General features: G+C 39.3%; 1 protein-coding gene across 1 annotated transcript in view; it reads right to left on the reverse strand.

Annotated features, from left to right (window-relative positions):
• The window catches only part of LOC130909799 (neurotrypsin-like), a 44,417-nt gene extending 36,143 nt beyond the window's left edge, over nt 1-8,274 (reverse strand). The window contains exon 1 of the mRNA XM_057826657.1: nt 8,018-8,274. Within this exon, the coding sequence (XP_057682640.1) occupies nt 8,018-8,095 (78 nt within the window). The 5' untranslated portion in view covers nt 8,096-8,274. The remainder of the gene's footprint in view (nt 1-8,017) is intronic.
• Nucleotides 8,275-11,851: the final 3,577 nt, after the last annotated feature.

An 11,851-nucleotide genomic window follows, 5' to 3' on the forward strand; every position in this document is an offset into this window, starting at 1 on the left:
TTCTGTCCAATCCACAAACAGACGACAATGCTAAACAACGCCCAAATACACCCTTCTTCCTGCCCACGGCCCGCCCCACGAGTGCCTTCAAAAGACTGAATGTTTAACTAAGCATAGTCATTTGTTTCTCGGGAACATTTTGTGGACTTGTGATATGGTGACCTTGGATCCTCGCCTGGGTCCCTCTGTGCTGTACGATTGCTGTCGACTCAGAATAGATTGTCAACTTGTGTTTCGAAGCCTTTTTTCAGCTTTCCAAATGGAGTCAGTACAAGGGGCCTTTTGGCTGGGTTGTCGGATCTCGCCGGCCCGGGTTGTTGGATCTGCGCCAGCGCTGGCTAAAAGGTCAGATTCCTTATAATAAGTATTTTCGTCCAAAAGACTAAGACGAAAATTAAAATGGCTGCCAAAAACACCACTGAACAGTAATAATTCAAAATTCAATTTAGATTCAAGTTAATTCATGAAATGTTTATATTCCCTATAAATAAAGAATATTTTAAAAGTGTATATTTTTCATTAAGTTTCTGTTATTTTTGTATTCATGAAAATTTTGATTAAACTAATAAAAAGTACATTCAAATTAAATTTTAAACTACTGTTTCTAAGCAGACAGACATGAAAGAGTGGAAGCATGTAAGTGGATTGGAAAAAGTCTAATCATCTGACGTGTGCTGATTTGCAGAAGAAATTTCCCAGTGTTGTTCTGCTCTTCTTCTCATTAGCATCAACGTGGAACCGTACCAACCCTGTCTTCTATTTGCTGCATTTCATTAAAACCTTACTGCCTATTCTCGGCTAATGATTCAACAAACACACACTCGCATACACATGTTCAACATGAGCGGCAAAATGAAAAATGAATGTTATTTTCCGCTGAACTCATCCCCTGATCATTTCTTGATGTGGTCTCAAGCAAAGTCAAACATTTCGCAGCCACAGGGTGACTATCTGTAGCTGGCTTGTGTCGTTACTCGTTCACCACCTGGTACCCGACCTGCTGAGACGGGCTGTGGAACGAGCGCTGTGACAAATCACACTGATGGGGTCGACGAGGGGGGATCTCGGTAATATTGCCTCCACTGACTGAACGGGTATTGTGCATTTGAACTCAAGTGTGAAGACGCAGAGGCAAGATACATTCAGTTAAAAAAAAAAATCAAGAAAATACGAATAGCATATAATATAAATAAATCAATTAGACAATGTGGAGGCCTTTTTCATTCATAAATCAACACCCCATCCCCCCTGTTTGAATTATCATACACAGGTTGACCTTTATTCTGCTCCGTCTTCTTAATTTCCTGTTACTTGATCTTGCTTTTGTTCTGTGCGTTTGCCAATATTATTTTTTCGTAAAGCGACCTTGAGTGTTCTGAAAGGCGTTTTCAAATAAAATCCCTTAATATTACAATTATTTTATATTATAAATTACATTACAAAGTGTGATTTTTTTTCTCTGTTTGTTTGTTTTTGAACCTTCACAGCATGGGCGTCGCTAGACAAATTTCACTGGGGCACGTGCCCCAGTATTGATCCGCAGTGTCCCCATATACTGTCATTTTTGGACTATAAGCCGGTATTTTTTTCCTTCGTTTTGAATCCTGCGGTTTACAGTCCAGTTAGTTTGAGTATCTGCCGATCCCGATATTTCCCGATCCGATTGCTTTTTTTTTGGCTCCCGATTCAATTCAAATCATTCCCGATAATTTTTCCCGATCATATACATTTTGGCAATGCATTAAGAAAAAGTTTCGTCTCAATACTGGTAGGGACGATATAACAGCATCACCTGCATGTACACTTTTTGCTGGGGACGAGACATTAGTAAGACCAAACATATTTAGTGAATGGGGGTCAGGGCAACACTTCTCACCAATATGAACCTAATTAATTGGTAGGCTTAATGCAAAGTGAATCTGTGACCTCTACTAACTTTCACATTGGAAATTTATAACGTCTTAATCTGTAAGTTTTTGTTTAAATCTTGTCAAATAATTTTTCCCATCTTGTTTTGAGTGTTAAAGGCTAGTTAACAGATGAATGCGTCAGATTCTTCCACTTACTTCAAGTAAATTGTTCGTATTGAGCCCATAGATCTAAAAGTTGGTCATTAATCACCTAAATCAAGAAAAAACTGCTTTCAAATAATTTTTTGAGCAATATTCTCGAATTAAGAACATTTCTGACATACAAATTTTCTTTAGTTCTGAGATTAAGGGTTCAATCCAGGGCTCCGGCCTTCCTGTGTGGAGGTTGCATGTTCTCCCCGTGCCTGCGTGGGTTTTCTCCGAGAACTCCGGTTTCCTCCCACATCCCAAAAACATGTATGGTAGGCTGATTGAACACTCTAAATTGACCGTAGGTATGAGTGTGTGCGTGAATGGTTGCATGTCTCCTTGTGCCCTGCGATTGGCTGGCAACCAGTTCAGGGTGTACCCTGCCTACTGCCCGTAGTTAGCTGGGATAGGCTCCAGCACCTCCGCGACCCTCGTGAGGAAAAGCGGCACGGAAAATGAATGAATGAATGAAAGTTTTTCTTCTAAGATTTTTGCTTAAAATAAGTCTGTTAAGCTTATTTTCAACTAGCTATTTTTCTTATTTCAAGAAATCTACTTGAGTAAAACTGACTTGAAGCACTGTAGCAGTAGCAAAATTAGTGGTGTGTTCCCCACCTCCACAACATTGATGTCTTTTTGCATTACTTACAGTGGCTGCTCCTGGCGGAAAAAACCCTCTAATATCCCTCGTCTTCAAATGGGGCAGGGGAGGCGGCATGTTATATTTCTGTCGGGCTGTGAATGCGTGTTTGTGTGTGTGTGTGGGGGGGGGGGGGGGGGGGTTCAAGTCATCAGCCAATCAAACGTGCGTTTTAGGGAAACAACGGACTGGCACATTCAGAGAGTGAAAAGGGGTCAATGTAAGTCTGAACATAATGAAAGTACTGTAATTCACTTAATAATGGCATGGTCAATTCTATCCTTGTATAGGAAAACAATCTAAATGACCTATATAATTGAAATTATTCTATAATGCAAATAAGGTTGCTTAAAAGTTGGTGAGGATAATTTGAGCATCCTGAAAAGTTGGTAGTGTTATGTCCCTACCGTCCCAATGCAAACCTACGCCCTTGGTGTCATGTTATAATTATGACTGTCTAATTACAGTGTTATGGCACCAATGTCAAATAAAGTGTTACCAAATACCATAGTTAGCAATTAATGAAACAACTGGAACAGTAACTGAAGAATGAATTAGCACAGAACATGAATTTTGATTGTTATTTACAAATATAGTGCTGCAATGCATGCTAGGGGGCAAGTTGGACAGCAACAGTGTTCACACCAGGTGGCAGCAGAGGTTGACTGTCTGACTGGGCAAATGAAGTTTCTTGAAGCATTGAGGCCAGTTAGTTCAAAGCTTCATGGTGGTTTATTTGGTCTTATGACAGTCGTATGATGCCGCTGTCAAATAAAGAGTTACCGGTTAATATCTTTCGGTGTAAATATCCCATAATACAGTGAGGACAGCTGCGGCATATAGTCCAGTACGGCTAATCTAGAATAAATGCTGTTTTCTTGTCAAATTTGGTAGGTGGCGGCTTATAGTCAGACGCGCCTAATCGTGCGAAAATTTCTGTTAATTTCACCAGTTAACAAATAAATAAATAAAATACTTTTAGTTTTAAGTCTACATAGCATATTCTACAGAATGTGCCTGTTTAATATGGTCACATTACTCTGTTCACTAACTATACACAATCTGTACATGGCTTCTTCATCGGGGTCTGACAAAATATTGAAATGTTGATCTTTCATGATTACGCTCATGCCAAGAATCCAGATATCGTTTTAAATAGGTGTCAATGTTTAAAAAAACAACAACAAGACGTTGCTACCAAAATCTTCCACCATAATAGTGTTTCAGTTAATTAACTCAATGGCTGCCATTGACGGCGTTTGGCGTCCAATCCATTAAGACTGGGAACGGCGAATGAACGTTCATTGAAACCAGAGCATTTACAGTCACTCGTTCCGATTTTCAGGTCATTTACAGGTCACTTTCTGTTCATTTTAGGGCATTTACAGGAAACTTCTTGTTGAGTTTGAGTCACTGCCTATTCCTTTGTGAGATTCCCAGCTCACTTCCTGTTCTGTAACCCCAAATCAACAGGAAGTGACCACAAAATGCCCCAAAATCAACAGTAAGTGTCCCATATATGACCTGAAATGGCCCAAAATTACCGTGTTGCCTGGCATTCATTGGCTGCCACTGATGGCTATAGAGCTGGGAGGGGCCTGTTTGAAGTCGGAGGGGTTAATTTGCTGCCACCCTCTCAGTTTAAATGGATTGGCTGTCTACCAGTGATAGATTTACAGCAGAAGGATGAAGAGAGCTTATTTTCTGTGTATTAGTTATTATGTAGAATATCCTAGGATAATTTCCTGACCAATGTATCAATAATCGCTGTATTGCCATATCATGAGATTATAATCATCGAGAGCTTTGTATCGGAAATCATATCGTATCTTGAGGTACCAAGAGGTTCCCACCTGTACTCCTTAATATGTTAATTTTTGCAAATAACTTTGGCTGTGATAGGCAAATGAGTTGATACTTCTGCAAAGAACCTTAGGGAGAGATGCTGTGTTCTTGTGTATCAGGAGATACAGTACAAGTCATCACAAATTGAGTAGCTGTTTGGTGCTTTTTATAGACACCATGTAATATAGATTAATTTTTTTCTATTACTCTAACAACAAATGAATGCAGCATCAATATTACAGTGCGTGTGCCAAACTGCCAATCATACAGTCGAAGGTGCAAATTGAATCTTCCCACCTGCTTTATAGGTTAGTGCCAGATAAACTGCCCATCGTTGATGTTTGCTAGGTCGCCTATTCCCATGAATTGTGAATTTAAATGGTTCAAATTAACTCTTTGCGTATCAAGCAGTTACCTGCAGTAAACTACTCTGGTCGCAAATTTAAATTGCAGATTAGCTGCCGTCTTTTAGCTAACTGGCTATGAATACAATGGCAATTAAATGCGATTTGAGTGAGAGGCTCTCACTCAAGAGATTTGTCTAATATTGTGTTGATATGATGTGGTATTTGAACTGTCTCAATACTGATGCTATTTATTGCTATTTGATTATATGAGCAAAATTAATCGAATAAGGCCGTATGAATTTTTGGGATATAACCTTGAACAATTTTGTTTGTGTACTCATCATAATTTCCAGCTGTTAGACAAGCATTTCATTTGTTACTACAGTCACTGTAATCTGTAACAAGATGTCTTATTTTTTATTTCTATTTGATTCAAACAGCATTACTCTTGCAAATGGATATTAGAAAGTTATTTGCCTGCAGCAAGGATAAAAAAGCAAGGAGGAATGAGAGAGGTAAGCTAGGTAATCCACCTAGGCAACATACATCTCCTTTAGGTCACAACCTACCAGTAATTGCAGAACAGTTACAGTGATATATTCTCTTGTGTCCAGACAACGCACCGGTAAAGCAGCAGAGGAAGCGGTGAAAGGGACATTGAAGTTGATGAGCATGAGCAGAGGTGAATTGACTATCAACAAGGAATGTCCTAATTTATTTTGCATACTGATGGATTTTTTTTTTTTTTTTTTTTTTTTTTTTTTTACAGAAACGCGTATTTTCGTTAAATTATATATAAGTTAAACCACTATTTCCAACTTTTTATGATAAATAAGTGCTAAAAAACAGTGCCCACTGTGCCCCAGTATTGTATTAGGTCTAGTGACACTCCTGCTTCACGGGGCACTCATTTAACTCACTGGCTGCCTTTGCCAATCCATTTTGACTGGCAGGGGGCACGTTCATTCACCCCCTCCCAGTCAAAATGGATTGGACGTCTAGCGCTGTCAATAGCACTGACACGTGAGCATTCTCAGCCAATCTTCCTAATTTAAATGAATTGGACGTTTATTGCCATCGATAGCATGCAATGAGCTAACTACTATGAAAAAAAAGTGTGTATTTCTGTTTTTATTAATTTTAATTTCATAATTGTAATTTTTGGTTGCATTTCTTTCATTTATAAATCTATTTGTAATTAGAAACAAATATAAAAACTACAATAATAATTAATAATTCCAAAAAATAATAATTGCAATATCATTTTAATTGCTATAAAAAGGAAAGACAGCGAGAACCAGAAGTGGTATTTGCCATGTGGCAAAATGGATTTTGCCATGTGGCATTTTTTTTTTTTTTTTTTTTTTTTGCCATGTGGCAAAATGGATTTTGCCTTGAAATTTTTTTGGCATGTGGCATTTTTTTGCCATGTGGCAAAATTGATTTTGCCATGTGGCATTTTTTTTGCCATGTAGCAAAATTGCTTTTGCCATGCGGCAAATTTGATTTTGCCATGTGGCATTTCTTATTGGTATGAGGCAAAATGGATTTTTGTTTGTGGCATATTTTTTTCTTTTTGGTATGTGGCATTTTTGGAGGGGTATATGCTATTTTTGCAGGCCCTGCAAGTCCATGCCATTGACGGCTATGCACGTCCAAATTTTCCATTCATTTTAAACGTGTGGCAATGATTTTTGACTATACACTTACCATTAGAGCATATTGACATTTACCTGGCACCCAAGTAAGGCTATGCCACTGACGGTTATGCACGTCCAAATTTTCCATTAATATTAAATGGCAGAAAAAACGTGTGGCTGTGATTTTTGACCATACACTTACCATTACACCGCATTGACATTCAACTGGCACCCAAGTCAGGCTATGCCATTGACGGCTGTGAACGTCCAAATTTTCCATTCATTTTGAATGGCAGATAAACGTGTGGTTGTGATTTTTGACCATACACTTTACATTACAGCGCATCCATTTTGCCACATACCCAAAAAACAAAAATGCCACATATCAAAATACATTTTGCTACATGGAAAAATCATTTTTGCCACATGGCAAAATAATGCCACATGGCAAAAGAAATGCCACATGGCATATTCACTTTTGCCACATGGCAAAAAAATTCCATATGGCAAAGTCCATTTTGCCACTTGGTAAAAAAAAAAAAAAAAAAAAAAAAAAAAGCCAAATGGCAAAAAATGCCACATGGCAAAATCTATTTTGCCACATGGCAAATACCACTTTTCGTTCTCGGCCCTGCTGGAGATGATAAATAGTCACTTGCTTTATAAAAAGAGGCCTTTTTAATTTTTTTCAATAGCTGACCACTGTAGTGACCACTCTTCCTGAAAGAGTTAAATGAGATGGCAGGTGCCCTTGTCATTGGTGGTGAATGTTTCACTACCATAGCAGTGTGAACCGCCCTTTTTCAAACTACCAACATCTTGTCTAAAATGTCATCGTCCAAGACTACTACAAAATAGACAGTATGCATTGAGAAATAAAAAAAAGACAGCATGCATTCAAAACCAAAAGAAAAAAGACGGCTTGCTTTAAAAATATGATTTTAAAAAAGGTGAAGAAATTAACCTAAAGAAATATAGGAATACAGACAACATGCATTAAGACACAGGAACAGGCGTCAGGGTATGCTTCAAAATATTTAAGCAAAGTAACATCAAGCATTCAATAATAGAAGAAAATGAACATTATGTTTTTTGAGAAATCTAAAGAAATCAACAGCACTAATTAAGAAACAGAAAACAGTGACACTAACAAATTGCCATAAAGGCTGTATGGACAAACATGTTCTTAATGTAGATTTTGGGGGGGGGGGATACAGTGTTAAAAATAAAAACCATGCAAGAAAGCTTAAGAATATGGATAGAAATATGGAAGAAAATAGACATTTTCCCTTCAGAAAGACTAAGAAAAATATGTGCATACAAACAAGGAGGAAATATATACATTGTAATCATTTTAATATACGTACAAGCATGTTGGTCTCTTTTCCTCACAATTTGTAACAAAAGCGGCATCTTTCTCATTGTCATCCTCAATTAAACATATTGTATATGCATACGTGTCGATATAAGAGTAAATGATGGTACCTGCGCGCGCACCAGCAAGGGCAGCCCCAGGCAGGCGGTCCCGATCAGGCACAAGAACCGACGGCCGCTCGGAGACATCTTTTCCCTCCCTGCTGTGCGTTCCTTAGACAAGTGGCGTTACGTCCGGATGGGGATGATGGTTGTGATGGGGATGATGAGGGTGGGGGGGCTGCTTGAAGAGAGGTCTAAACTGAGCAGAGGGTGCGGCACAAGAAGGGGATGGAAGAGCACACACACGCACGCATACACACATCCAATCTGGAGGGGAATTGTGTTGAGCTCTGCAGAAAGCTCCCCCCAACAACACCACCTCTCTCTGACTCTCTCTTTGTGTGTACATGAGGTTTAGGGGGGGCTAAAATGTATAAAAACATAATTTATTAAAAGGAATATATTTGCATGCATTAAGCTCAAGTGGGAGAGTTGAGGGAAGGTGAATAGGAGACCTTTGTTGCATTTCTCAGTAGGTCATGAATTACAAAAATGACAAAAATCGACCATCTGTGAAACTGCCTTTTTTTTCCCCATTTTGCGGCCGTGCTGGGAATCCTGATGTGTGTTGAGATTTCCCATCCCTCACTGTCCAAGAAGAGTTCTCTTATACTAGTTTCGACACAGCCTAAAAATGGCACTTTTTGGAGGGGTTATTTATTTTGTGTTGTTGTTTTTTAAGTACTGGGCTTATGCTTTTCTGGAAAAAACTATTGTTGTTCTTGACGAGAAGTGCTGAAAAGTTCTTTTTCTAACATGTATCAAGACTGGTGGACCATCTTGAATTAACAGAATCCCCAATCTGCCAACCTGCTGCTCATCCACGTCGTCTCGGGTGATAAAATTTTGTATCAAAGTGCATCCGAATCATTTGTGCTTGCAAGTGAACATTAACCATGTCCCCCAGTTTACTTACAACAAAAATGTTTTATTCATGTTATGCTATCGTTTCCTTTCTTATTTATGGCCGCCCGTTCGCGTTTCCTCCTGCTCGGCTGGCTTGCACTTTTGTTACATCGCCAGAATTCAGCCCTTTTGGTAAGTGCACGTGTATGTACGAGGGCAAGTCAAATATTATCCGCACTTTTTTTGTTTTTATTTATTTGGGAAAACACAAACGTAAAAAAAAATACATAATTTTTCTACATAATCTCCACCCATTCTAATGCACTTGTTCAAGGTGCTAACTCATCAGTTGTATTGCGCCATCCTTCCATCCATTCATCCATCCATCCATCTGCCGCTTAATCCAGGGCCAGGTCGCGGGGGCAGCAGCTGAGACTTCCCTCTCCCCAGCCACTTCAACCAGCTCCTCCGGCGGGATCCCAAGGCAATCCCAGGCTAGCCGAGAGACATGGTGTCTCCAGAGTGTCCTGGGTTGTCCCGGGGGCGTCCAGGGAGGCATCCAGGAAGCATCCGAACCAGATGCCCGAGCTACCTCAACTAGTTCCTCTCAACGCGAAGGAGTAGCGGCTCGACACTGAGTCCTACGGGAGAGCCCGGACATCCTACGGAGGAAACTCATTTCGGCCACTTGTATCCTTGATCTTGTTTTTTCGGTTACGGCCCACAGCTTGTGACCATAGGTGAGGGTAGAAACGTAGATCGACTGGTAAATCGAGCGCTTCGCCTTTTGGCTCAGCTCCTTCTTCACCACTATGAACCGGTGCAGAGTCCGCATAGCTGCAGAAGCTGCACCAATCTGCCTGTCTGTCGATCTCCCGCTTGGTATTGCATCACCTTGCCAATATCATTTGTTGAGCTGGCTCAGTCTTCTCTTCTCTCGTGGAGGTTGATGAACGTCTTGCTCCTTCTGCATGCTTCACTCTTGTCCGGCCACTTTTAAACTTCTCAATCCACTCATATACCTTTTCGATAGTGCACTGTTTCCATATTAAGCTAAGAGTCTTTTGTGAACTTTTGTGACCACAGTACGTTGTTCATCTCTGTTGCATTGTGCTAGTGGAGCCAGTAGTGCGGGAAGTGGGGTGCTGAGGATGCTGCAGCACCCCCTGTTGTTGGGAGAGTGTCTTGTTAGAAGTTTTTTTGGGTTGATTTTAACAATAACTAGAACATATTGAAACACAGCGTATTTAACTCTGCGGATTAAATATATATGGTTTTTTTGTGTGTTAATAACATGGTCACCACTACTTGCTACTAGGCCACGTTGAATAAGGTGCCACTGGAACAGAAACATTAACTTTTGATAGAGGAGGCGTTAGCATGGCGCAAAAACGAATTAGCAATTTTTACAAAAACAGCAAAATTGTATAAAATTCAATTCAAGATTGAAATGAATGTGATTATGATGGTAGTTCTATCATCGTGCCCAGCGAGGAAAAGTTTGCTGCAGATTTCAACCGTGGAGTCCAGAAAGGAAATATACCTTTGGTGTCTTCAAAAAGGACATGTGCAGTCCCTGACAAAAGTCTTGTCCATTTTGTAGAAACAATTGCTGATAACCTGACTTTTAATTATTCAATTGGTTTCAGAAATGGCTCATATGAAAACTAAGACCCTCCCAAATAATGTTGAATGTACAAATATATTGTTTAATTGAAAAAAGATTTATCATTTAATGAAGACATAAAGGTCAAATTTTGGCAAGACAAAAGTTTTGTCGCCTACAGAAAGTAGTGTGAAAATTGAACAAAAAATATACTTCAAATACAAAAATATGTTACATAACATAAGCGAATTAAGTAGTGGTGCTGTGAGATCCAAATTTAACATTTTGTATGACTTCCATGGGCTTGAAGGACTCCATCCATGTGGTTCGGCAAGGATTCATACAATTTATTGATGAAGTCATCAGGAACATCAAAGACAGCAGTGTTGCATGCCTCCCAGAGTTCATCAAAATTCTTGGGTTTCGTCTTCCATGCTTTCTCTTTCATCCTGTTCATGCCTGGTGACTGGGCTGGGCCAGTCCTGGAGGATCTTGATCTTCTTTGCCTTGAGGAACTTTGAGGTAGAGATTGAAGTATGCGATGGAGCACCATCCTGCTGCAGAATTTGTCCCTTTTTATGGTTAGGAATGTAAGAGGCAGCTATGATTTGTTGATTAATTTTTTGTTCAATTTTCACACTACTTTCTGTAGGCGACAAAACTTTTGTCTTGCCAAAATTTGACCTTTATGTCTTCATTAAATGATACATCTTTTTTCAGTGAAAGAAATATATTTTTGTACATTCAACATCATTTGGGAGGGTCTTAGATTTCATATGAGCCATTTCTGAAACCAATTGAATAATTAAAAGTCAGGTTATTAGCAATTGTTTCTACAAAATGGATAAGTGACAAGACTTTTGTCAGGGACTGTAGGACATGCTTGCATTGTAGCCATATTATTGTTTGTTGTTGCTGATGAGCTGTCTCAGTGCAGAGCGGTGTTGAATATTAATGTTAAATTATTTTAGTGTTCTGAAAAGGTAGTGTTAAACAAAGGCTTATTGGACCTTTTATTTTTCAAATGTGTTCGTGTGTCATTGTGCCGTCTAGCTGTGGGGATTTGCATTATAATACATGGGTGCTTTTATTTCCAATACAAAAACTCCAACACACACTGTAGGTGAAATAGAACACTGTCTTTATAGTAGCCTAGGAGTAGTACGTAAACTATAAACATTGCGTGTGTACTGCCATTCTGCATACCTTGTGGAAGTAATGGGTGAGCATGACAAAACCTCTGTTTTTGGATGGAAAAAACTAAAAAAAAGGATCCTCAGCACCCACTGCTTTGAGTGACATCTAGCACCCATGAGTGGAGCGTCGATCTTTATCAAATGAAAATAACATGACGTGTTAAAACATTTGTGAAAAAACTAAAACAAACGTGC

Source organism: Corythoichthys intestinalis, chromosome 21 (assembly GCF_030265065.1).
Source record: "Corythoichthys intestinalis isolate RoL2023-P3 chromosome 21, ASM3026506v1, whole genome shotgun sequence".
Taxonomy (NCBI): domain Eukaryota; kingdom Metazoa; phylum Chordata; class Actinopteri; order Syngnathiformes; family Syngnathidae; genus Corythoichthys; species Corythoichthys intestinalis.